General features: G+C 42.6%; 2 protein-coding genes across 2 annotated transcripts in view; one reads left to right on the forward strand and one right to left on the reverse strand.

Annotated features, from left to right (window-relative positions):
* The window catches only part of LOC138981647 (uncharacterized), a 42,983-nt gene extending 30,558 nt beyond the window's left edge, over positions 1–12,425 (reverse strand). Inside the window, exons 1-5 of the mRNA XM_070354642.1 lie at positions 11,684–12,425; positions 7,774–7,980; positions 5,024–5,263; positions 2,327–2,484; positions 1,874–1,996 (exon numbers count right to left, since the gene is read on the reverse strand). Of these exons, the coding sequence (XP_070210743.1) occupies positions 1,874–1,996; positions 2,327–2,484; positions 5,024–5,263; positions 7,774–7,980; positions 11,684–11,798 (843 nt within the window). The 5' untranslated portion in view covers positions 11,799–12,425. The remainder of the gene's footprint in view (positions 1–1,873; positions 1,997–2,326; positions 2,485–5,023; positions 5,264–7,773; positions 7,981–11,683) is intronic.
* A 1,052-nt stretch (positions 12,426–13,477) lies between these two features.
* The window catches only part of LOC138981651 (uncharacterized), a 24,317-nt gene continuing 12,174 nt past the window's right edge, over positions 13,478–25,620 (forward strand). Inside the window, exons 1-7 of the mRNA XM_070354647.1 lie at positions 13,478–13,917; positions 15,383–15,506; positions 16,810–16,978; positions 17,717–17,840; positions 19,439–19,576; positions 22,849–23,055; positions 24,164–24,292. Of these exons, the coding sequence (XP_070210748.1) occupies positions 13,813–13,917; positions 15,383–15,506; positions 16,810–16,978; positions 17,717–17,840; positions 19,439–19,576; positions 22,849–23,055; positions 24,164–24,292 (996 nt within the window). The 5' untranslated portion in view covers positions 13,478–13,812. The remainder of the gene's footprint in view (positions 13,918–15,382; positions 15,507–16,809; positions 16,979–17,716; positions 17,841–19,438; positions 19,577–22,848; positions 23,056–24,163; positions 24,293–25,620) is intronic.

Genomic DNA, 25,620 nt, shown 5'->3' on the forward strand with positions numbered 1-25,620 from the left:
CGACAATGAGAACAATTAAAATATAATTTACCCACCAGAAACCCTATAGCACAAAGAAATCCACACATTTTCTGAACAAATTTGTGGCTATTTTTCTTTCAGACCCGTGTAAACAAATCCGCTCACACCTTTGGTATATCCAGGCGCTTTCTTGGGATAAGGCCAGCCCTCCACCACTTGGACACATACACAAAATCAACTGCATGGTTGCTGTATGTGCGGATAGGGCTTTCGTTGATGAATTAACTTTGTGGATTGCAAGAAGTTAGAGTTAGATCAAACAAAAATTAAAAAAATAAAATGTCCAGAACAATTTCAACGCAAGATAATGTTTGGCACGTTGTCCAAGTGGAGTCAAAGACTGGACGGATCTGAGATGGTGAGGGGAATTGTGTCCAAGTGGAGTCAAAGACTGGACGGATCTGAGATGGTGAGGGGAATTGTGTCCAAGTGGAGTCAAAGACTGGACGGATCTGAGATGGTGAGGGGAATTGTGTCCAAGTGGAGTCAAAGACTGGACGGATGTGAGATGGTGAGGGGAATTGTGTCCAAGTGGAGTCAAAGACTGGACGGATCTGAGATGGCGAGGGGAATTGTGTCCAAGTGGAGTCAAAGACTGGACGGATCTGAGATGGTGAGGGGAATTGTGTCCAAGTGGAGTCAAAGACTGGACGGATCTGAGATGGTGAGGGGAATTGTGTCCAAGTGGAGTCAAAGACTGGACGGATCTGAGATGGTGAGGGGAATTGTGTCCAAGTGGAGTCAAAGACTGGACGGATGTGAGATGGTGAGGGGAATTGTGTCCAAGTGGAGTCAAAGACTGGACGGATGTGAGATGGTGAGGGGAATTGTGTCCAAGTGGAGTCAAAGACTGGACGGATCTGAGATGGTGAGGGGAATTGTGTCCAAGTGGAGTCAAAGACTGGACGGATCTGAGATGGTGAGGGGAATTGTGTCCAAGTGGAGTCAAAGACTGGACGGATCTGAGATGGTGAGGGGAATTGTGTCCAAGTGGAGTCAAAGACTGGACGGATCTGAGATGGTGAGGGGAATTGTGTCCAAGTGGAGTCAAAGACTGGACGGATGTGAGATGGTGAGGGGAATTGTGTCCAAGTGGAGTCAAAGACTGGACGGATCTGAGATGGTGAGGGGAATTGTGTCCAAGTGGAGTCAAAGACTGGACGGATCTGAGATGGTGAGGGGAATTGTGTACACGGGAAGGAATGTGCCGTAGGTTTTTCTTCTTTTCTTCTTCTTCTGCGTTCGTGGGCTGAAACTCCCACGTACACTCGTGTTTTTTGCACGAGTGGAATTTTACGTGTATGACCGCTTTTTACCCCGCCATTTAGGCAGCCATACGCCGTTTTTGGAGGAAGCATGCTGGGTATTTTCGTGTTTCTATAACCCACCGAATTCTGACATGGATTACAGGATCTGTTTCGTGCGCACTTGGTCTTGTGCTTGCGTGTACACACGTGGGTGTTCGGACACCGAAGAGAGTCTGCACACAAAGTTGACTCTGAGAAATAAATCTCTCGCCGAACGTGGGGACGAACTCACGCTGACAGCGGCCAACTGGATACAAATCCAGCGCGCTACCGACTGAGCTACATCCCCGCCCGCCGTAGGTTCAATATCCCAAGTACTTATGATATATCCTTACCGTCAGTCTGCTGATCAATGTAGGAATATTGTAGCAAAAGGACAGAGCTCCCGTTTCTTACTGCGCTTCATGATTACACATTTTAGGCTATCATTATTATTACAGACGATGAAATTGACGTCTACTTGAGACTCACTGAATTTACAACCTACTCCTTAAAGGCAAATACCAAACATTAGCTATAGATTTACTTTGAAAACAAGATACTACCTCAATAGTTTCCACCTGCTCCGAGTCGAAGTCCAGTATCTCTCCAATAATGGAGAAGACTTTTGGCAGTGTGGGAAACGGTTTGGTGTTGAGGCGACCAGGGCAGTAGTCTCCTGGCTGCAGCTGTTCTCAAGATAGTGTGAACACATTAGAACACCTTGTCTGATTTTCTAGATACAATACACGCATCGACAGGCAATTCACACAAGCACCCCCCCAAAAAATAGACAGGCAGATGCATGGACACCAACCCCCCCCCCCCCCCCCCACACACACACACACACACACGCACATACTGGCCTCCCTTTCCATTCATAGCACGCTCGCGCACGCGCGTACACACACACACACTCACACACACTCACACTCACACTCACACACACTCGCCTCCCTCTCATTTCCTAGTCTCCAGCAAAACAAACATACAGTTAAATATTGACCAACTATCCACACCTGGAAATCGCTTGGTTTGACGGAAGGCGTGAAGTCAAAGAGGTCGTAGATGTGATGGAAGTCGTGGTTCCCGCCCCCAGCGTTGTTCCTCTTGCCCATGACGTCAGCCCTGATCGGCACAGAGCTCACTCCTAGCTGCATGTCCCACGTGGTATTGGCTGAAACACCGCCACATAGTCAAGACCTACATTTCTTGTGTTTCTGAACGTAATGGGTAAATTATTCTCCAGAGCTTGGTACCATTTGGAGACATGCATTCTCAGTGCTTTATATGAGTATAATGTAAATCAAATGGCAAAAAGATTGTGTGTTTTTTACTTTTGTCATTAATACTCCAGTTAGTTAATTATACAGACATTCAACAAAAACACAGGACACGTTTTTGTCTTTTTTGTTTAATGTCTGTATTTAAATCCATGTCACGACCTCTGGTTTCCATGTTGATTGTCACGTTCTCTGGTTTCCTTGTTACGCGAGTGATGCATATTAAAATGCTTGTAATATACAGAACGTATACAGTTTAAATGTGCAAATATTTCTATTTCTTTCTGTGCATGTCAAGGATAGCCTCTATGTGAAACCAGTATTTATACGATACCACCAAGGATACAGCTGATCACGGATTGCTCAGGATATACATCGATACAAATTTACTCCGTGGCAACAAAAATCTAAAAGGCAAGTGAAACAACGGGTGAACAAAGACTTTACATCATCAGCCACAGTCAGAAACATCACAAGAAACAACAGCCAGTGCTTTACTGTGGAGTGTACTAAAACGCCAGTGCACAAACACTCTTTTTTCACAAGAACAGTTATTGACTGGAACAACCTTGATGACAACACGATCCAGTCGTCAACGGTAAACGAATTCAGAGGAAAACTGCCAACCGCTGATTAAAACACCAAGTGCTCTCCCCAACTCCGCCAACGAATATTCCCAAGTTTGGGACCTGTTGGCGTAATACATCAAGATCAAGATCAAGGCAATACGACTTACCACGCCATGTTCAAAACGAAAAGGAATTTAAGAGCTTTACCTCCCTTGATTTTTCTATATGTGACTTTCTACAGAAAAGAAAACAAATAATTGTTTCAGACTCTAGTTACTTGTTACGGAGGGGGTTTCTGAACCAGATCATAACCGAATTTAAGACAAGATTTAAATTATATTATCACACACAAATCAATGTGTTTGATTAAAATGTCTCAGTCAAGTAAAGAAATATCACCCGCGCAACATGGTTTCAACTGGACCCCAGCTCTGGAGAATAACCCTGAGACCAGCTAACAATCTATAGCTTAGTGGGAATGATCAATGGAGACACGTACGCCTTTGGCACTACAGTAAATAAAGACGACTGCGTGCTTTCGGAAGAAGAAGGCATGATATCAAGCGGACGCTGTATTGACATAACAAAATGCAGATCTCACTGTAACTTGAAGTGTTCCGATGTCGAACAGCCTTTCTGTAACCAGTTGTAAACACTGTTTGACATACTAATTGTTTTATATTATTATGGTTATATCAAATATGTAGTACACAGTCATCGTAGACACTACTTAGTGTGTACCATATGTGCTACGTTTTTAGTAGAACTAAATAGTATATCACATAGTGTTCAAAACTGATTACAGAAAGGGGGTTCAACAGTGGCACATTCCCCTGGAGCAATTTTTTGATTAGTGCTTTTGTGAACAAGAAACAATTGACAAGTGGCTCTATCCCATCTCCCCCCTTTCCCCTATCCCATCTCCCCCCTTTCCCCGTCGCGATATAAACTTGAATGGTTGAAAACGACGTTAAACACCAAATAAAGAAACAAATAAAGAAAGAAAGTGGAAAATTTCCGTTTAGAGAACAAAGTTCATTATTTACTGTAACGCCAAACCGTGTGTCACTACTAATCATCCCCACTGGTCTAAGCTTACATAGTTAGCTTGCCTTGTACCCTGTGTGTTCTGCACAGTGTAATTCTACCTTGGGACATATATATAATCTTGGCTCTGAACTCAAAAACAGACATACCCGAAGAGTGCCATGTGACATTCTTAGTGCCATCCAGGTCCTGCGAGTACTGGCCAGAAATCCAAGCCTCCGTCCCAATGTTTCATAGTTCCCGCACTCGGTTTTACCATCGGACTAACTTTCTAGTACCTCATTGATAAACTCACCTGAAAACTACCACGTGACGTTCCTGGTGGCATCCAGGTCCTCAGAGTACTGACACAAAGTTCATGACTAGGCCTGTAGTCTCTGCACGGTGTGTTTCTGTTTTGCCTCTGAACTCAAAGACTGACCGACAGGCGCAGTGGCCCAGTGGATAAGACACCCTCCTCCTAATCGAGAGGTCGTGAGTTCAAATCCCGGCCGTGGCCGCCTGGTGGGTTAAGAGTGGAGATTGTTCCGATCTCCCAGGTCAACTTGTGTGCAGAACTGCTAGTGCCTTAACCCCCTTCGTGTGTACACGCAAGCACAAGACCAAGTGCGCACGGAAAAGATCCTGTAATCCATGTCAGTGTTCGGTGGGTTCTAGAAACACGAAAATACCCAGCATGCTTCCCCCGAACGCGGCGTACGGCTGCCTAAATGGCGGGGTAAAAACGGTCATACACGTAAAACCCCACTCGTGCAGGGGCATGAGTGAACGTGGGAGTTTCGGCCCATGGACGAAGAAGAAGAAAAGACTGACCCACCTGAAAAATACCATGTGACGTTCATAGTGGCATCCAGGTCTTCCGAGTACTGACAAGAGGTCCAAGCCTCGGCTACTATCCCCCGCACGCTGTGGTTGTTCCCTAGGTAGAGTTCTGACACGTTCCCAAAGTGCAGGGCGCTAGGAGGATCCAGCACGTGCTCCTGGCCTGAGGGGCCCACCTTGATGCCGAATAGATAGTTGTTGGGGTTGTCAGCCAAGGTGGACACCTTGCACGCTCCTGAAACAATCAGCAGGCGTCGTCTGTCAGGGTGATCATCTAAAATGATTCTACAACAATGAACATGCGTGTTCATGTAACGATCACAATCTGAGCTCCTGCAACAATCAGCAGGCGTCGTCTGTCAGGGTGATCATCTAAAATGATTCTACAACAATGAACATGCGTGTTCATGTAACGATCAAAATCTCTGCTCCTGTAACAATCAGCAGGAGCTGTCTGTCAGGGTGATTACATCTGAAAAGAGTCTACAACAATGAACATGTGTGCTCTTGTAACAATCACATGAAAGGATGAAGACCTGGAATTAGCAACCTGTTATTTGCGTTGCAGGCCAGGTTGAACACATATGTAACACTCCTGAAACAATACCAATACATGTGCGGTATCTGTCAGTGTCATAGTTTGAAATGATTCTACAACAAGCAACATGCGTGCTCCTGTAACGATCAGCATGTGCTTTCCTGTAATAATCAGCGTGTACTTTCCCGCAGCAATCAACATGTGCTTTCCTGTAACAATCAGCATGTGTTTTCCCGTAGGAAACAGCGTGTGCTTTCCTGTAACAATCGGTATGTGTTTTCCCGTAGCAAACAGCGTGTGCTTTCCTGTAACAATCGGTATGTGTTTTCCCGTAGCAAACAGCGTGTGCTTTCCTGTAACAATCGGTATGTGTTTTACCGTAGCAAACAGCGTGTGCTTTCCTGTTACAATCAGCGTGTGTTTTCCCGTAGCAAACAGCGTGTGCTTTCCTGTAACAATCAGCATGTGTTTTCCCGTAGCAATCAGCGTGTGCTTTCCTGTAACAATCGGTATGTGTTTTCCCGCAGCAAACAGCTTGTGCTTTCCTGTTACAATCGGTATGTGTTTTCCCGTAGCAAACAGCGTGTGTTTTCCTGTTACAATCAGCGTGTGCTTTCCCGTAGCAAACAGCGTGTGCTTTCCTGTAACAATCGGTATTTGTTTTCCCGTAGTAAACAGCGTGTGCTTTCCTGTAACAATCGGTATTTGTTTTCCCGTAGTAAACAGCGTGTGCTTTCCTGTAACAATCGGTATTTGTTTTCCCGTAGCAAACAGCGTGTGCTTTCCTGTAACAATCGGTATGTGTTTTCCCGTAGCAATCAGCGTGTGCTTTCCTGTCATAATCAACATATGCATTCCTGTAACAATCAGTATGTGTGTTCCTGTAACAATCAACATACACTGTTTGGAAGCTACGGTGATCACCTAAATGATTCTGTTATAATCAACATGTGTGCTCCTGTTACCATCCACAGGTCATTTCTATATCAATAAATATGCATTGCCTGTTTGTGGGATCATCTGAAATGATCCTGTAACAATAAACATGCGTGTTCCTGCCATGATGAAGATCTGAAATGCCTCTTTAACATTACGATGTGTGCTCTTGTAATGGTAAACGCATGTGAACCCCTAACAATCAACATGAATTGCATGTCAGGTTGAAGAGCTAACATAATCCTTTAACGAGCCGCGTGCGTTGTCTGCAGAGTTGAACGCCCGACCTACTCATGTGAAAATTAACATGCGTTATGTACCAGAAGAAACACCTGACCTATTCTTGTTACTAGCAATTTGCATTTTCTGCCAGGTTGATTACCTGACAAAAATAGAATGAGTTTTAAACTTGATTAAACATGGGGACATACTCTTGTCAAAATTAAAAAGTGTTGTGTGATTGGGTCGTGAATCATCTTTTGTATTATGCTGATTAAGTAGCAAGACGTGCTTTGTGTGTGTGTGTGTGTGTGTGTGTGCGTGTGTGTGTGTGTGTGTGTGTGTGTGAGTGTGTGTGTGTGTGTGTGTGGGTATGTGTGTGTGTATGCGTGTATGTGTGTATGCGTGTATGTGTGTATGCGTGTGTGTGTGTGTGTGTGTGTGTGTGTGTGTGTGTGTGTGTGTGTGTGTATGTGGGTGTGTGTGTTCGTTTGTGTTTGCATGTGTCTCTGGTTTGGGGAAATGGCTTCGTTACCTCCCGTGTTCAAAACATTGCTATATATTTCCCAAGAATAATGTTTCTTGGGTGGTGGAAACTGTGCACACTGCAGCGTTAATTGAACCTTAATTATTGTTATGTCTGCAGGCTACGTATTCTGGCATACAACTGAAAACGTCTGTAAAATATTGGGTTCACTCTTTCCCTCTCTTTTGTCCCCTCTCTCTCTCTCTTTCTCTCTCTCTTCTTCTCTTTCTCTCTCTCTCTCTCTCTCTCTCTCTCTCTCTCTCTCTCTTTTTCTTTTTTCTCTCTCTCTCTCTCTCTCTCTATATCTCTCTCTCGCTCTTTCTCTCCCTCCCTCTCTCCCTCCCTCTCTCTCTTCCTCTCTCTCTCTCTCTCCCTCTCTCTCTCTCTCTCTCTCCCCTCGGGTTCTGTCTCTCTCCCGCTCTACTCTCTCTCTCTCTCTCTCTCTCTCTCTCTCTCTCTCTCTCTCTCTCTCTCTCTCTCTCTCTCTCTCTCTCTCTCTCTCTCTCTCTCTCTCTCTCTCTCGTACCATCAGAGTATCTGTCGATGTTGAGGAGTTCGTTGTTCTTGTAGTCAAAGAAGAGGTCCCCATACTCCATCTCGTCTTGCTGCGTGACGTGGGCCAGGTTGGAGGTGAAGTCGTACCATTCCGTCACCACTGTCGTCTTGTTCTGATCCAACAGGCTGCATTCCACCACCACATGGAACTGGTCGGGAATGTCTGGCCTGGCAGCTTCTGAACAAACACATATTATTTTATCAAATCCAAACACAATTCAAGAAAATACTTCCACTTCCGCTCTCCCCACCAGCTCCCCCCCCCCCCCTTCTTTTCAAGAAAAAGTGCCCTCCCAACTCCCCCCCCCCCCTCCCCTCAACTGTTATATGACTTGACCGTGTGTTTGACTTTCTCATCACAAGTTTCAGGTTCAGTTTATGCAGACTGCATTCCACCACCATAATGAAGAACTGGATATTGGGCCTGGAAGTTTCTGGGGGAAAATCCTCACACACACTTATACGCAAAAACGCACTAAAAATCCCAAAAAATACTTTAACCTCCGCCCTACCTACCCAAAACTATCCTAAGCTGCCCCCCCTCTAATATGTTTATCCATTGTATCCATTTGTGTTCATTTGTATAATTATTCTTATGTGTTTGTTTGCTGCCTTCGTGTACACCGGTGTTCGACGCTTACTCTGAAATGCCATCATGTACAACTTGCAAAGTAAAACCCGCTTCAAACAAGCAACAAAGCACTTTTGATTTTAGAACATCTTTGAAGGAGCAAACCCAAAGTAATACTTTCGATTCATCATTAGTATTTGTAACAGTCTGTAGCGTATCTTGTTCGTCCGTTTAAAGATCAATAAATCAAGGTTCCAGTGAATGTTTTAATGTTTAACACGGTTATATGATCTATAAACTAGCATTTCCTTTTTTCCCCCTTCATGTTATCATCAATTATTACCAATTCAGTGCCCCATATGGCTTTTTGACCAATCAGGACGGATTCTAGGTGACCTGTTAAATGTTATAACGTTCAGGCAGGGACCCTTTTTGTTTATCAAGCTAAAAATTGACAAAACAAAGTAAAAATTTAAATCAACAATATCAGCGTGATTTATTCTAAAGAATGACACTTCAAATACTGTCAGATACTACTCTCTTTATGTAAAAAATACCGAAAAGCGAGTTTTGCCGGTGGGTGCTGTACGGAACAGCAAGGCACCGCCCATCCTCTAAGTGTGCAGTGGCGACCTGCTCACTTGAAATCTAAACGATCAAAGTTCGGAAAAATCAAATGAAACTGCGTCACTCGCTTTACGTCAAATGTATCTTTACGTCATTTCCCATCGGTCTGGAGTCGGTTCTAAATCTGTCCCTCTCTGTTCAACAAGAAAATCCAAAGCAACCGACACGCATGTTCAACATGGCTTATCTTGTGAGATTGTTGTGTGTCAAACGCATTTGACCTGTGAATATTCATCACGTAATGTGTGTGACTCTGATTGGCTGACCCAGGTCACGAGAATTCTTTGACTGACAGGCATAATCAGGTAGGAGCGCTCAAGTTCCCATTGCGGCTGTTCTGTCTAACTCGCGCGGTCGTTTCGAAATTTCTTTTGGTCGAAACAAACAGTAATAAAACCGTTATTTCTAATATGTTGACTGTTATCAAATGATAACAGGCATGTCTCACAAACGATATCAGCATTCGCCTAAAAGGCTCATGCTTGATATCTTTTTTCTCGACATGCCTGTTATCATTTGCTAACAGTCAGCATATTAGAAATAACTCATAATATATCTATTTTCCAATGCAAATGAAGTCAGGAAATGAGTGTGACATTATTTGCATGATAAAGGTAATGTCACAAGATATGTTGCTCCTGGTATCAAGGACTATTATGGGTACACACGGATGTGACTCCATGCAAACAGCCACATTCGTACGTATCAGTGAAAGGTATGATAAAGGATTTAGTAAGTGCGACGAAACGTGCCGTTATCTGCGTTTCGCTGTTCATTATCCAGATATATTGACTGCAGAAAAAAGACAAATAACATGTTGTTGGTGACATGACATGACAGGACTTCGTCAGCCAAACTACATTCAGCTTATATGAATGAACGTGAATGTGGAGCTATTTTATCTGAGATTTAATTTGGACTTAAAATCGCAGTAGGCGGGCGCAGTGGCGTGGTGGTAAGACGTCGGCCTCCTAATCGGGAGGTCGTGAGTTCGAATCCCGGTCGCTGCCGCCTGGTGGGTTAAGAGTGGAGATGTTTCCGATCTCCCAGGTTAACTTATGTGCAGACCTGCTAGTGACTTAACCCCCTTCGTGTGTACACGCAAGCTCAAGACCAAGTGCGCACGGAAAAGATCCTGTAATCCATGTCAGAGTTTGGTGGGTTATGGAAACACGAAAATACCAAGCATGCCTACTCAACGAAAGCGGAGTGAGCTGACTATGCTCTCAGAGTATAGTGTGGGGAACCCAAATGGACAAACGAGCTCACACGTAACCAGACAATTCTGGAACGCTGAAGAAGAAGAAAAAATCGCAGTCGTTCTCGTGTAAATAATTCGACTCACCTTGTCATAATTATGTGACCAGGCTTCTGCATGAGATAAGAACATATATAAGAACGTATACTAAACAATCAACGCACTGGGTGTTTTCTGTGCGGAGTGGGATTTTCTGAGAGTCCATTTCTTAACGGACACTGGTGTTGATCTGCGAATGTAGTTCCTAATGACGAGCTACGTCACAACAAAATGAAAGCCGCCAGTGGGCTAGAAGCCGCCAGTGGCAAGCTCAATCGCGACCTTAGTACTAATATAATACTAGTATGTCCAGTCCACATAGGAAGGTGTTAAGGGTGTTGATTGTTGTTACGTGTCAAAGGGGATTTGTTTGTTTGCTTAACGCCCAGCCGACCACGAAGGGCCATATCAGGGCGGTGCTGCTTTGACATATAACGTGCGCCACACACAAGACAGAAGTCGCAGCACAGGCTTCATGTCTCACCCCGGACACCGGACCAACCAGTCCTAGCACTAACCCCATAATGCCAGACGCCAGGCGGAGCAGCCACTATATTGCCAATTTTTAAGTCTCAGGTATGACCCGGCCGGGGTTCGAACCCACGACCTCCCGATCACGGGGCGGACGCCTTACCACTAGGCCAACCGTGCCGGTGTGTCAAAGGGGAGAGATGGCCTTATCCTATGTAAAAGCCTGGGCATATCATCAGAGGAAGGAGTGTGCATGAACTTGATGAAGAGACCGATCTGGTTATCTGCGCGCGCCTACATGCAATACAATTTACTTTCAGATCGTTGCAGTGTTTTCCTTTTTATTTTATTTTTATTTTTTATCTCTGGTAACAGTTTAAACGCGTCTTTACGTTGAAAGACTGTACACATGTATTTCCTTTCATTTTGTTTTATTTTATTGGGAAATTCAGATCGCGTCTTTCCAATGAAAAGCTAGCGGCAAAAAAAGTCATGCTGTCTATATGTGTGTTCGTTTTTTGATGTTACGAAATAATATGTTATAAGCTTGTACACTTCTCGCATTATGACGAGGTCGTTTACGTGCTACGGCGGTGATACGGAGGTAGAACATGGATACCATCTCCGAGTCCTTACATACAGTTGAATTCAAACCAGTGACCCGATTACCCAGTAATACGCCAACTGAACTTCCATGGTAAAGTCCCCTTGAGAAGGGAGAGAGGGGGAGGGAGACATAGTGGGAGAGAGAGCGCAGGTGAGAAAGAGAGAGAGCGCGAGGGGGGGGGGGAGAGAGGGAGAGAGAGAGAGGGGGGAGGGAGAGAGAAAGAGAGAGGGAGAGAGATGGGAGAGAGAGAGAGAGGTGATGGTAGTAGTGCTGTCTGAATTAACACAATTAATAAACAATTTACTTACGATTGACTGGTGGATTGGTGATGTCTGTACACACCCCTGATATCTTGTCTCCATGGCAACAGTTCAGAATCCACAGGAATGTTGAGATATACCCTACTATTCTGGCGTGTGTCATCGTTCCTTTTATTTCTCGTGCACACTTAGTGTTTATGTTTATTCAGAAATTGTGGGAGTGAAAAGCAGAAAAACCTGAGTGTTTACAACTCGTAATGACTTACCCTTTGCACCGTTTTCTCGCGGATGTTGAATTTATTGAAGAATTTTACGAATTCTATACACTCATGTGTGTCGTATTTTCTGTGTTATGCATTTTAGATTTCCGATGGTAGCAACGTTTTGGACTTTTCAGAATCTTTAGCTCGAATGTTACGTGTACCTACACGGTATCCTTATTAAGAACAAAAGTTATGAAAATCGTCAAGCATGCCAGTCAAATCGAAGGATCTTCGATGAGCTTTTTTTCCACAAAATCACAACATTGTATTCAGCCGAGTGTGCTGAATGACACGAAGAACACAGTTTGAATTGTCCCCGTTCAAGTGTGCTAAATATGTGTCGCAATTCAGTCTGTTTCCCAATAGTCCTTGGTCTATGATAAAGCTTACATTCCCGTGTGTGCATCATAGGTTTGAGCCAACAGGAGATAACAACAAGTCGCGTAAGGCGAAATTACTACATTTAGTCAAGCTGTGGAACTCACAGAATGAAACTGAACGCACTGCATTTTTTCACAATGACCGTAGTCCGCCGCTCGTACATGTTACAAAAGGCAGTGAAATTGACGAGCCTGTTTAGTGTGGTAGTGGTTGCGCTGTGCTGCATAGCACGCTTTTCTGTGCCTCTCTTCGCTTTAACTTTCTGAGCGTGTTTTTAATCCAAACATATCATATCTATATGTTTTTGGAATCAGGAACCTACAAGGAATAAGATGACATTGTTTTTGGATCGTTTAAAAAAAATGTAATGACAAGTTTCCGATTTTTAATGACCAAATTCATTAATTATTTTTTAAGCCACCAAGCTGAAATGCAATACCAAAATCCGGCCTTTGTCGAAGATTGCTTTGCAAAAATGTCAATCAATTTGATTGAAAAATAAGGGTGTGACAGTGCCGCCTCAACTTTTACAAAAAAAGCCGGATATGACGTCATCAAAGACATTTATCGAAAAAAAGAAAAAAACGTCCGGGGATATCATTCCCAGGAACTCTCATGTCAAATGTCATAAAGATCGGTCCAGTAGTTTAGTCTGAATCGCTCTACACACACACACAGACACACACACACACACACACACACTCACACACACACATACACACACACACACACACACACACACACACACACACACACACACACACACACACACACACACCACGACCCTCGTCTCGATTCCCCCTCTATGTTAAAACTTGACTAAATGTAAAAACGTGCAATCGAAGTCAGTAATGATGATAACTTTTATCTGACCGCTGGCACGGGCGCTTGAACATGTTTAATTTGCTCTAGTGAAATGTCTTGGTCCATTTCCATGTATCTGTGTTGAGACATAATATCACACAAATAGAATGCATGTGCTTGTATACTAGAAGACACACTGATGTCATCACAGATAGCACACATCAGTGTATGTGTGTGTGTGTGTGTGTGTGTGTGTGTGTGTGTGTGTGTGTGTGTGTGTGTGTGTGTGTGTGTGTGTGTGTGTGTCAGATATAGACTTTCCCTTTTTCACACACTTATTATTAGAAGGACAGAATAAAGCACGTGTGTACAAGCTCCTGTTGTCACAAGTGAAAATATTCCTCACAGCAAAAGTGTTCATTTTCTGTCGGATATAAATCAAAACAAAAGTTACCCGAAGCGTCCAGACTAAGAACACAAATCCAAACTCAAACTCAGTAGATAATCAAACGTTAGCGGGCGCAGGGTGCAAACACTCAAAAATAAAATGTTGAGTTATGAACGCCAATTATCTGTGTTTGGACAAGCTGAAAGGATTGTTACAATAAGCAAGTGTTGGTGTTTGCATGTGCTTTAACTTTTCTTATACACGGTGCAAGTGCTGACATTAGCACACTGCGATATCATCGACAATTGTATGTGTTCAGACACACTACAAAGTGTGTTGCAATGTGCGAAAGTTGGTGTTTGTGTGTGATCGTGACAGCCTTGATAACTGTACCAGTCTCTCACTGTCGCACTGCAGAGGAATGGAAATCGCGCGTTATTTATCAGGTGGGTGTAACATCTTGATAACAGTTCATTCACTAATAGAATGGCCGGAATTACATATGCAAATATGAAAAGTTTAGTATAAACGTATATTATTATTATTATTATTATTATTATTATTATTATTATTATTATTATTATGGAAAGCTTATATAGCGCGAACCACAACTGTGCTCTCCGCGCTTTACATATTAATTTCTGCCGTTTGAAATGGAATTTTTTTACAGACAGACAGACAAACAGACATTTTTTTTACACACAATATATAACGCATTCACATCGACCAGCAAACTTCAAGCCTATCAGGCGAACATTCACCTTTCACGGCCTATTATTCCAAGTCAAACGGGTATTTGGTGGACATTTTTATCTATGCCTATACAATTTTGCCAGGAAAGACCCTTTTGTCAATCGTGGGATCTTTAACGTGCACACACAAATGTAGTGTACACGAAGGGACCTCGGTTTTTCGTCTCATCCGAAAATGGAATATGACTACCTAAATTGCAGCAAAAAGCGGCCGTGCAAATAAAAGCCTGGACGTATTAAAGATGTTGTGAGTGTGTTCGTGCGTGCGTGCGTGCTTACGTGCGTGCAAGCATGCGTGCGAGTGTGTGTGTGTGTGTGTGTGTGTGTGTGTGTGTGTGTGTGTGATTGCGTGCGTGCGTACGTGCGTGCGTGCGAGTGTGTGTGTGTGCGTGTGTGCGTACGTGCGTGTGTGTGTGTGTGTGTGTGTGTGTGTGTGTGTGCAGGCGTAAACGTGTTTAAATGATATTTGAATAGTTATTCGTCAACTCACAAAAAATGCCTCACTCGTTGAAGGGACACTGTTATTGAACCAACGCAGATAAACAGGTATGAACTTGTGGTTTTTTGGGGTTGTTTTTGTACATCTGTGTTTCGCTGCAGATAAATTCAGATACCAAGCACTTGATATGGAGTGTTTTCCGGCTCAGGTATGGTGTGCTAGCTCCCCTGTCTAATTCTAATGTATAACTTTCTTTCTTTCTTTCTTTCTTTATATGGTGTTTAACGTCGTTTTCAACCACGAAGGTTATATCGCGACGGGGAAAGCGGGGAGATGGGATAGAGCCACTTGTCAGTTGTTTCTTGTTCACAAAAGCATTAATCAAACATTTGCTCCAGGGGCTTGCAACGTAGTACACTATATTACCTTAATGGGAGAATGCAAGTTTCCAGTACAAAGGACTTAACATTTCTTACATACTGCTTGACTAAAATCTTTACAAAAATTGACTATATTCTATACAAGAAACACTTAACAAGGGTAAAAGGAGAAACAGAATCCGTTAGTCGCCTCTTACGACATGCTGGGGAGCATCGGGTAAATTCTTCCCCCTAACCCGCGGGGGGGGGAATGTATAACTAGACAAGAGCGGGGTCACCCCCTCTTCTCCTTCTCCTGACTCCCTGACAGTGTCAAGTGCCTGTGACTTATCTCACGCAGTTGCTGACCGATCGCTTTGGGCCCAGCGGTCCTGTGCCTGTGTCTCCCTGCGCTGACCTAAGGTCGTACTGTGGGGGGACGTTCAGGGGCATCGTCCAGCGACTGGACTACATACACGACCTTGGTATGACAACCCCTCTAACATTTATTTGGATTTAGTGGCGAGACAGTAAGCTGTTTTACCCCCTCAGATTAGTTTCATGTGCCTTTGCTTGTTATCATTCTGAGGCCTCACACAGCGCTTCAATTTAATAAAGGATCTTAGTATATCGAATACTGTGGAATTCGTGGGGAGGGGGGGGTGATATTGTGTGCTTTTTTGCGTTTTGTTTTGTTTTGATTTTTCATTTTCAAAAAATGTTCATGTGGCCATGCCTGTAACTTCTCTTTAATTGCAATATATTTATTTACAAATGATGTGCCTTATGACGACATATTTGGACAGTGAATGTGTTTTGATAAAAGTGAATGTCTTCACGCAAAAAGCAGTAATCGCATTCAATTAGTCGGGTTAGTAAGAAAAGGGGACGATCTACCAAGAAACCTAAACTGCTAGTGATACAGTTATAATTATGTTGCTTGACAGTGAACTTGCTTTTGCAATACATACTATGTTGTCATGACAATGTCCTATTGCTCAAATATTTTCCAACTGCACTCCACATTTACAGAACTATACTATATTGATCTGACCGTTTTGGGAGAGTTTCTGGCAAATTTGACGAATCTGAAGAATCTGAGAAAATCCACCGTACATTAATCTAGTAGCACACCGCACGATTTGATCGAAAACGCACCACAAGTGTGGTAATCAATTATATGAAGGTGAATGAATGAGCTCCAAGGTGCCGCTTTTCTCCGGTGCTGGATACAAAAAGTAGTCCATATATGAGTGTAGGGGCCGACGCGGCGGCCAAGTTACCAGCATCACTTACATAAACGAAGTAACTCAGTGGGAGCAACCCAAACCAACTCCCACACAGGTTCTCCTTAGTAGTTATTGTGTGCATATTTAGAGACATTTAATTAAGGTTTTAAAATAATTGCTTTTGCAAAGTGAAGGCAGTCCTCCTGCGCCGTAGGATTATATCCGACGCAGGATCCAATGGTATAATTTTGAAAGTGACCAAAGGGCCTTTTTTTCCTTGGGTACATGTAATATCCCTTCACATGCTGCTAACCCTTCCCATGAAACCTGCTCGGCTCACCATCTCAGATCTGGCTAGGCTTGGGCATGGAATAAAGCCATCCCTCCACTTAGACAAATACCAAACATCAACAGTCTGACGGCTTTCTGTGAAGAGTGGGATGTTTTATGAATTGGGGATGATCTTATCACCTGTAAAAGCCTTGGCAGATCTGATTAAGTTAGCGGATCTGTACAAGAAAAAAGAACGGTTTCATAGTGTTGTTTGTTTTTTAATTAGGTGCAAACGCTATATGGATTTCTCCTTTCGTGGAGAACACGGACGGTGGCTTCCACGGGTATTGGGCCAAGGACATGTACTCTGTAAATCCACACATGGGAACAAAACAAGAGTTAATGGACTTGGTACATGCCTGCCACCAAAGAGACATCTGGGTAATGATGGACGTGTGAGTATTTAACTATTTTCTGAGTACACTGTCTTGATGGCTGGTGCAATTTGTGATTTAGCCTGACAGGCGAATAGTACTTTTATTTAAGTGTTCTCACTATGCCTTTAATCAGAAAAGGCTCACAACTCTTTTGCTCACAGTATATAAGAAGTAATAACCTTGCTTGAACTAAGACGGCAACGACGACGACGGCGTTGATGATGATGATGATGATGATGATGATGATGATGATGATGATGATGATGATGATGATGATGATGATGATTAGGATGAGGATGAGGATGATGATGATGCGAAAAATGCTTCATTGGATCAAACGGGATGCTTACCAGCATTCACTTTTGCTGCTTTGTACTGATGTTGCAGCCTAACCAGTAAACTGCCTGCAAGTCTGTACATCATGACCGTCTGTCTGTCCCTCTGTCTGCTTGCCTGTCACACTTTTGATCGTTAATAGCTAAGGCGTATGTCGTTCGGGCAATATTTCTCGACAGTAATACTACTTTAATGCTGCAGTGTTATATAACGACAAAGCGCTCACGCTCGTTTTCTTTTGCTCACAGCTCAAACGTTTGCTCAGCGATTCGCCTCAAAATGTGTACAAACTTTGAGATGTCTAGGAACACTATGTGCACACAATTTCAAAAAAATCTGTCCTTAACTTCAGGAACTATAAGCGATCACACAGTCAGCCGATCATTCGTATAACACTTGACATGTTTGAAATGCATCCAGGGTAGCTAACCACATGGGTCCTCCGATGGGATCAAGATATAACTTCACGGGTTATGTCCCTTTCAACGAAACTTGGCACTACCACGACTACTGTGTTATCTCCGACTGGCTGAATCAGACAGAGGTTGGTGTGTCTTATTACAGTCAGTCAATTAGTACGTCAGTTAGTCAGTAATTCATTTTGTCAGTCTGTAAATCTGTCAGTCTTTTTTCAGCCTCTCAGCCAAAGAATAAGTCAGAATACATATTCTTACAAATAAACCTAATGTAATGTTACAAGAATGGAATAGGAGCTATACATATGATGCAGTTTTCTTTTGATTTTCGTTTGTTTCGACCCCTAAGCCTTATAGTCTATCCTTTAGAGATCACATGAATTAACCCTGCGGGATAGGATTCGACACCACAATGGTCTGTTACATGTTGGTTTAAACAGTGTTTATTCCGATATGCTTTCAAAACCATGGAATTCAAGATTATAGCAAAGGAACACAATACGATAGACATATAAATACATTTTCACATCACAATACTAAACCTATAGCTGTGAGGTATGATGGTGGGGTGAGGAGGGTTTCTGGTAGCTCTGTCTCATCCTCTAGTCACGCTGATGGGGTCTATGTCGGCCAAAAGAGTGGGATTCCCTGTAGGTCGAGTTCCTGTAGGTGGATTCCCTGTATACCTAAGACTTTAAAATTGGCAATCTAGTATACAGGGCAGGGGCGGATCAGTTGCTTTGTAAGGGGGGGGGGGGGGCACTTTGAATCGAAAGTGAATGTGATGGGCGCGAAGCGCCCGAATTTTCTTAGGGGGGTCCGGGGGCATGCCCTCCCGGAAAAATTTTTTGCCCAAAGAAGCAAAATGGTGCCATCTGGTGCCATTTGAACTTAGAAATGGTCATAGAATCAGCATAGAAAAATCTTTTTTTATTCTTCTTCTTTTTTTTCTTCTTTTTTTTCGGGGGGGGGGGGCACGTGCCCCCTGTGCCCCCCCCCCCCTCGTCCGCCCCTGCAGGGAATCCCACAGGGTGCAGTTTTTCAATAAAACTTGCAAACCATACTCTTTCTTCTTCTTCGTTCATGGGCTTAGACTCCCACGTTCACTCATGTTTTTAGCACCAGTGGATTTTTACGTGTATGACCGTTTTTACCCCGCCATTCAGGCAGCATACGCCGATTTCGGGGGAGACAAACCATACTCAAATTTCTAAGAAATATCAAAAAAGATCAAATCAAAAAACATCAAATTCTAACGATGTCGCTAAGCATCACGTGACTTTCATTGATATTAGCGAAACGCTACAGGAACTACACCCTGTGGTATTCCCTGTGTACAAGATTGCCAATTTTAAAGTCTTAGGTATACAGGGAATCCACCTACAGGAACTCGACCTACAGTGAATCCCATTCTTTTGGTCGACATAGACCCCAACAGCTCTAGACACGGGTTCGAATCCAGGCCAGGACGGTCAAAGTCCATCTTTATGTGATGACTCACTACAATAATCAATATCCATATCACACCTTTGTGCCTCCGCCGTGGCTCGTAGACAATCATTAAATTAAATTAAATTAAATTAAATTAAATTAAATTAAATTAAATTAAATTAAATTAAATTAAATTAAATTAAATCAAATTAAATTAAATTAAATGAAATTAAATGAAATAAAATGAAATCAAACTAAATTGAACCTTCAAATTTCTTTCCTCTGACTGAGGTAGGTGGAGTTGTGTCGTCTGTCCACACTGCCAGACCTGAACCAAAGCGTGCCGTACGTGCGAGATGCCTTGCTGGCCTGGATCCACGATGTCACAGCGGAATACGGCTTTGATGGTTATAGAGTCGACACGGCAGTAGAGGTGGGTCACACGCATCCTGAACTCAGGTCAAAAATGAGTTACTTCCCTTCGGGTCTCATTCTATCCCTGACAGGATGCCTTGGTTTTCTTTGTCTGGAGAGGAACTCGATTTTTTTTACATATTTAGATCTTTTTACATTTAGTCAAGTTTTGACTAAATGTTTTAACGTAGAGGGGGGAATCGAGACGAGGGTCGTGGTGTATGTGTGTGTGTGTGTGTGTGTACGTGTGTGTGTGTGTGTGTGTGTGTGTGTGTGTGTGTGTGTGTGTGTGTGTGTGTGTGTGTGTGTGTATGTGTGTAGAGCGATTCAGAGAAAACTACTGGACCGATCTTCATGAAACTTGACATGAGAGATCCTGAGTATAGTATCTCCAGATGTTTTATTCATTTTTTTGATAAATGTCTTTGATGACGTCATATCCGGCTTTTCGTGAAAGTTGAGGCGGCACTGTCACGCTCTCATTTTTCAACCAAATTGGTTGAAATTTTGGTCAAGTAATCTTCGACAAAGCCCGGACTTTGGTATTGCATTTCAGCTTGGAGGCTTAAACATTAATTAATGAGTTTGCTCATTAAAATTGTCATTAAAATCGATTTTTCGCAAACAGATTTAAAATTGATTGCATCGTATTCTTCATCACATTCTGAATCTAAAAATATATACATATGTCATGTTTACTCTTAAAATGTGATCACATTTTAACAACATTAGATTAATTAGTCTTACGATTAAAATTTAAGAAAGTGATCCAAAAAGGATTTCATCTTATTCTTTATCATTTCCTGATTCCAAAAACATATAGATATGATAGGTTGTATTCAAAACAAGCTCAGAAAGTTAACAAGAATACAGAAAAGCGCGCTTTCCTGCTTAGCACAATACGCTACCGCGCTAATCTGGCGTGTCAATATCACTACGTTTTGCACGTGGGAGGTGAGCGATTTCCTTCACGCGGGGATTGACGAAGCTGTACTGTCTTGGTGAAAAAATACAGTTCGTTCAGTTTCATTCCGTGAGTTCGACAGCTTGACTAAATGTAGTAATTTCGCCTTACGCGACTTGTTGTAATGTGTTGTAATGCGATCGTCGATAATGATTTTGGTGTTGTGTAATTTTTAAATTACAAAGGAATTGATATGTAAGACAGTTTCAAGCGAGCTATCTTTCGCGGATGTATATACTGTGCAAACAACTCGCGTAAGGCGAAATTACTACATTTAGTCAAGCTGTCGACAACACAAAACAATTATAGCAACATGTCAATAGCAGTTTTCTCTCTTTAAGTTCGTCACATGTAAGCGAGAATTTGTGCGTGTGACCCATTCTGAAAATCATCGCTCCACGGCTATCGCCAGTGTCACGTGATAATCAACTTTGGCTCCGGTGCGCGCCGGTGCAGGCGATTTTTTCTGTAACCAGTTGACAGTGATGCAACCATACAGCAGTCTCAAAATTTCGACTTGTTTTGACCTTAGAACGATGTCTTTGTCATAACTGTGAAGAACAGAACGGAGATCACTGTCGAAGTCGGCCAATCTGCAATCATTTTCGTCTCGCGAACACTGATCTCAAATTTAGATCAGTGCTCGCGAAAAACATTATGGGAGATAACTCTGTATTCTTGTTTTGATAGATTCGGGCAATAATTTAGCATGCTGTCAGAGAGAAACTGGTGATAGCCGTGGAGCGATGATTATCAGAATGGGTCACACGCGCAAATTCTCGCTCGCATGTGACGAACTTAAAGAGAGAAAACTGCTATTGACATGTTGCTATAATTGTTTTTTGTTGTTGTTTTTTATGCCTTATTTATTATTGTCACTGTTTGGTTCAATTCTACGATCATCAACGGTCCCAATTTGTTCGTACGTTTTTTTTTTACTTGTTTGTTTGTTCGTTCAAAAATAACAACAAATAAGTTCTTGAAAGAAAAATGATATTTTAAGAACTGTCTTGGTGTATTTTGGTTGTGGTTTAGTGTGTGTGTGTGTGTGTGTGTGTGTGTGTGTGGTGTGTGTGTGTGTGTGTGTGTGTGTGTGTGTGTATGTGTGTGTGTGTGTTTGTGTGTATGTGTATGTGTGTTTGTGTGTGTGTGCGTGTGTGTGTGTGTGTGTGTGTGTATGTGCTTGTGTGTGCTTGTGTGTGTGTGTGCGTGTGTGTGTGTGTGTGTGTGTGTGTGTGTGTGTGTGTTAAAGTTATGTCAAAGAGTAACAAGTCGCGTAAGGCGAAAATACAATATTTAGTCAAGTAGCTGTCGAACTCACAGAATGAAACTGAACGCAATGCCATTTTTCAGCAAGACCGTATACTCGTAGCATCGTCAGTCCACCGCTCATGGCAAAGGCAGTGAAATTGACAAGAAGAGCGGGGTAGTAGTTGCGCTAAGAAGGATAGCACGCTTTTCTGTACCTCTCTTTGTTTTAACTTTCTGAGCGTGTTTTTAATCCAAACATATCATATCTATATGTTTTTGGAATCAGGAACCGACAAGGAATAAGATAAAAGTGTTTTTAAATTGATTTGGACAATTTAATTTTGATAATAATTTTTATATATTTAATTTTCAGAGCTTGTTTTTAATCCGAATATAACATATTTATATGTTTTTGGAATCAGCAAATGATGGAGAATAAGATAAACGTAAATATGGATCGTTTTATAAATTTTTATTTTTTTTTTACAATTTTCAGATTTTTAATGACCAAAGTCATAAATTAATTTTTAAGCCACCAAGCTGAAATGCAATACCGAAGTCCGGGCTTTGTCGAAGATTACTTGACCAAAATTTCAACCAATTTGGTTGAAAAATGAGGGCGTGACAGTGCCGCCTCAACTTTCACAAAAAGCCGGATATGACGTCATCAAAGACATTTATCAAAAAAATGAAAAAAACGTTCGGGGATTTCATACCCAGGAACTCTCATGTCAAATTTCATAAAGATCGGTCCAGTAGTTTAGTCTGAATCGCTCTACACACACACACACACACACACACAGACACACAGACACACACACACGCACATACACCACGACCCTCGTTTCGATTCCCCCTCGATGTTAAAATATTTAGTCAAAACTTGACTAAATATAAAAGGGATGTTTCCTGATGTTGCAAAACCTTATCTTCATGTCGCTTGTATGGAACGAATATTCAATTAATAACGTCACAGCTATGTCACAATGAATATGCTTACAAATACCTTGTAACAAACTGGTTTGTATTAACATTTTCTGTAATCTAAATTATCTGCCGTGTCTCTGCTTCTCCAGGTACAAAAGTGGTTCTGGCCAGAGTTCACAGCCAGTGCAGGCGTCTTTCTGATGGGCGAAGCAAACAACGGAGACCGCACGTGCTACACGGGAGGCTACCAGGGACCCCTGCCCTCTGTGCTCAACTTTCCGCTCTACTGGGCCATGCGACGAGCGTTCAACGAGGGACAGTCCATGACACAAATCAACAAGAGTTTGGCCTTGCAAGTAAGAAATCCCAAACAGAAACATTGCTAAAGTTGCACGAGAGACATTCTATTAAGACGTTACACGCAAGAGCTCTGAAACAGAGAGCCTGCTGACGTTCCACGATAAACGGTCAATGACAGAAATCCGTAAGAGTGTGACCAAAATCCAAAACAAATACGATATGTAAGTTCCACTAGAGACATTCTATGAGAGAAAACACAAAAAGCTTCATCTTGAATGCAATACATTCAAAACAAAGGGACTTCTAGCGTTCTACGATAAACGATCTATATATTACTCAGAGCACCAGGACCTTGCAAGTAAGAACTCCAAAGCAGAGAGTTTCAACGATTGACAGTCTGTCACAGAAATAATCAAGAACTTCACGTTGAAAGTTAGAAATCCGAAAAAGAGCTGCTGCATGTTAACATCCCATCCCGGTGTATGTCAGAAATTATTCAGAGCTTCACACTGCAAGTAAGACATCCGGAAAAAAAAGATAGATGCATGCTAACGTTCCACGACAAACGGCCTATGACAAAAATTGCTTAAAGCTATTGTTAAAGTTCTACGAGATAGTCTATGTTAGAAAACACTCAGAGCTTGACATTGCAAGTAAGAAATCCGAAGCAGAAAGACTTCTAACGTTCCCCGATAAACAGCCTCTGAAAAGATTTCTAAGAAAAGCTATGTTCACACATACTAGATGTTAGGGGCGGATCAGATAGTTGGGAGGGGGGTGGGGATTCACTTAGAATTCAAAAGTGTAAATCGAGGGTGCGCGACTCCTATGGGGGTCTGGGGGAAAGCAAAATGGTGCTATCTGGTGCCATCTAAGCTCCGAAATTGCCAAGGAATCATATAACCAAATTTCAAAGTAAACAAAAAATCTGTTTTCTTCTTCTTCTTTTTTTAGCTGGAGGGGGGTACAAGTGCACCCTGTGATGTGGTTAAATTCTATTTATACAGTACAATAAAAGAGACCAAATAAAGAAAGAAGGATTTGCAGAAGAATGTGTTCTCTTGTCAAACTTCAGTCCTGTACACGAAACAGTGTACATGTGTACAATCAAGTGCAGTTTTAAATGGATAGAAACTAAGATTTGTCTCTGTTTTTGGTCTTTAGAGAAAATGCTTCAAGGACACGAGTGTGCTGGGGCTGTTCGTGGACAACCATGACTTTCCTCGCTTCCTAAACCTTTCTGACGACACTGCTCTCTTACGTAACGCCTTGACTTACGTCATGTTTGGACAGGTACGCACTCACGCTCCCATTCTATATATATATATATATATATATATATATATATATATATATATATATATATATATATATATATATATATCTATATATATATACGACTAGTGTCTGTGTGTCTGTCTGTGTATCTGTCTGTGTGTCTGTGCGCGATGCACGGCCAAAGTTCTCGATGGATCTGCTTCAAATTTGGTGGGCATATTCAAGTAGACCCGGGACACGACACAACCTGGTCGATATTTCAACACGTGCTCTCAGCGCGCAGCGCGGAACCGATTTTGGTTCCACCTCAGCTATTTTGGTTCCACCTCAGCTTACCCGGGCCCCCATACCGACACACCATAGCCGCTACACCACATCACAACGCCAAAGTTCTCGGTGGATCTTTTTCAAATTTGGACACCGTATTCAGCTACACCCCGGACACAATATCATCGATGAGATATTTCAACACGTGCTCTCAGCGCGCAGCGCTGAACTCATTTTCGTTTTTGTGTTCATTTCACCATTATAAGTAACTCTTCCTTATCTTCTCCAGTGTTTGGCGTTTATCTCCCTTCCTTCGTGTGGCTTTCCCGTTCAGTTGTAAGTTACTACACTGCGCTGTCCACTGCGCTGAGCGTCTTCGGATATTCCCGGCGTTCTGTTACTGTTACCTATTTTTAGAAGGTCAACGCAGTGTACAGAACGTAAATTGGACCCGTAAATTATCCTCACTGTAAAAGTGCAAAGGTCGAATCAATTTATAGCCACGCGAAAAATACACTGTCATCTATCTCTCTATAGATACGGCTTCTCTGTGTTTGTGTGTGTGTGTGTGTGTGAGTGTGTGTGTCTCTATGTAAGCAACACCTGTGCATTCTTCAGTTCTGTTTGTGATGTGGTCTGGCGGCTTTTGTGTAATTTTATGTACTGGCCTTCCTTTGAGAAGCCATAACTTGCTCAGTCCTGTTTGAGTGGAGTTCGCCTCCAAAGGTGATTAACACGGTTACATTCGTCGACAAGGATGGGACTCGATATGGTCAGGAATGGCATTATGGCCACTGAATCATTTTCGTGCTGTTCCCATTCCACGAATCTGGGAGGGACCTAAGCTTGGCGGGTCCATAGTTCGGCGTACTGCTCTAAGTACTTCTTCCCGGCGAAGCCGGCTACCCGGCGAAGCGGGTATTCATCTAGTTTATATATATATACACGTATAACAAAATCAAGGAAAAGAAAAGCCAAACAAAGAATGTCAAGTGGCAGCCCACATTTTCGACCTGTTGCCAGGCCTTCCTCAGGGGCGTGTAATTCTGCGAGACGCCAATTCATGCATCAATTAC

This window comes from Littorina saxatilis, linkage group LG12, assembly GCF_037325665.1.
Source record: "Littorina saxatilis isolate snail1 linkage group LG12, US_GU_Lsax_2.0, whole genome shotgun sequence".
Lineage (NCBI taxonomy): Eukaryota > Metazoa > Mollusca > Gastropoda > Littorinimorpha > Littorinidae > Littorina > Littorina saxatilis.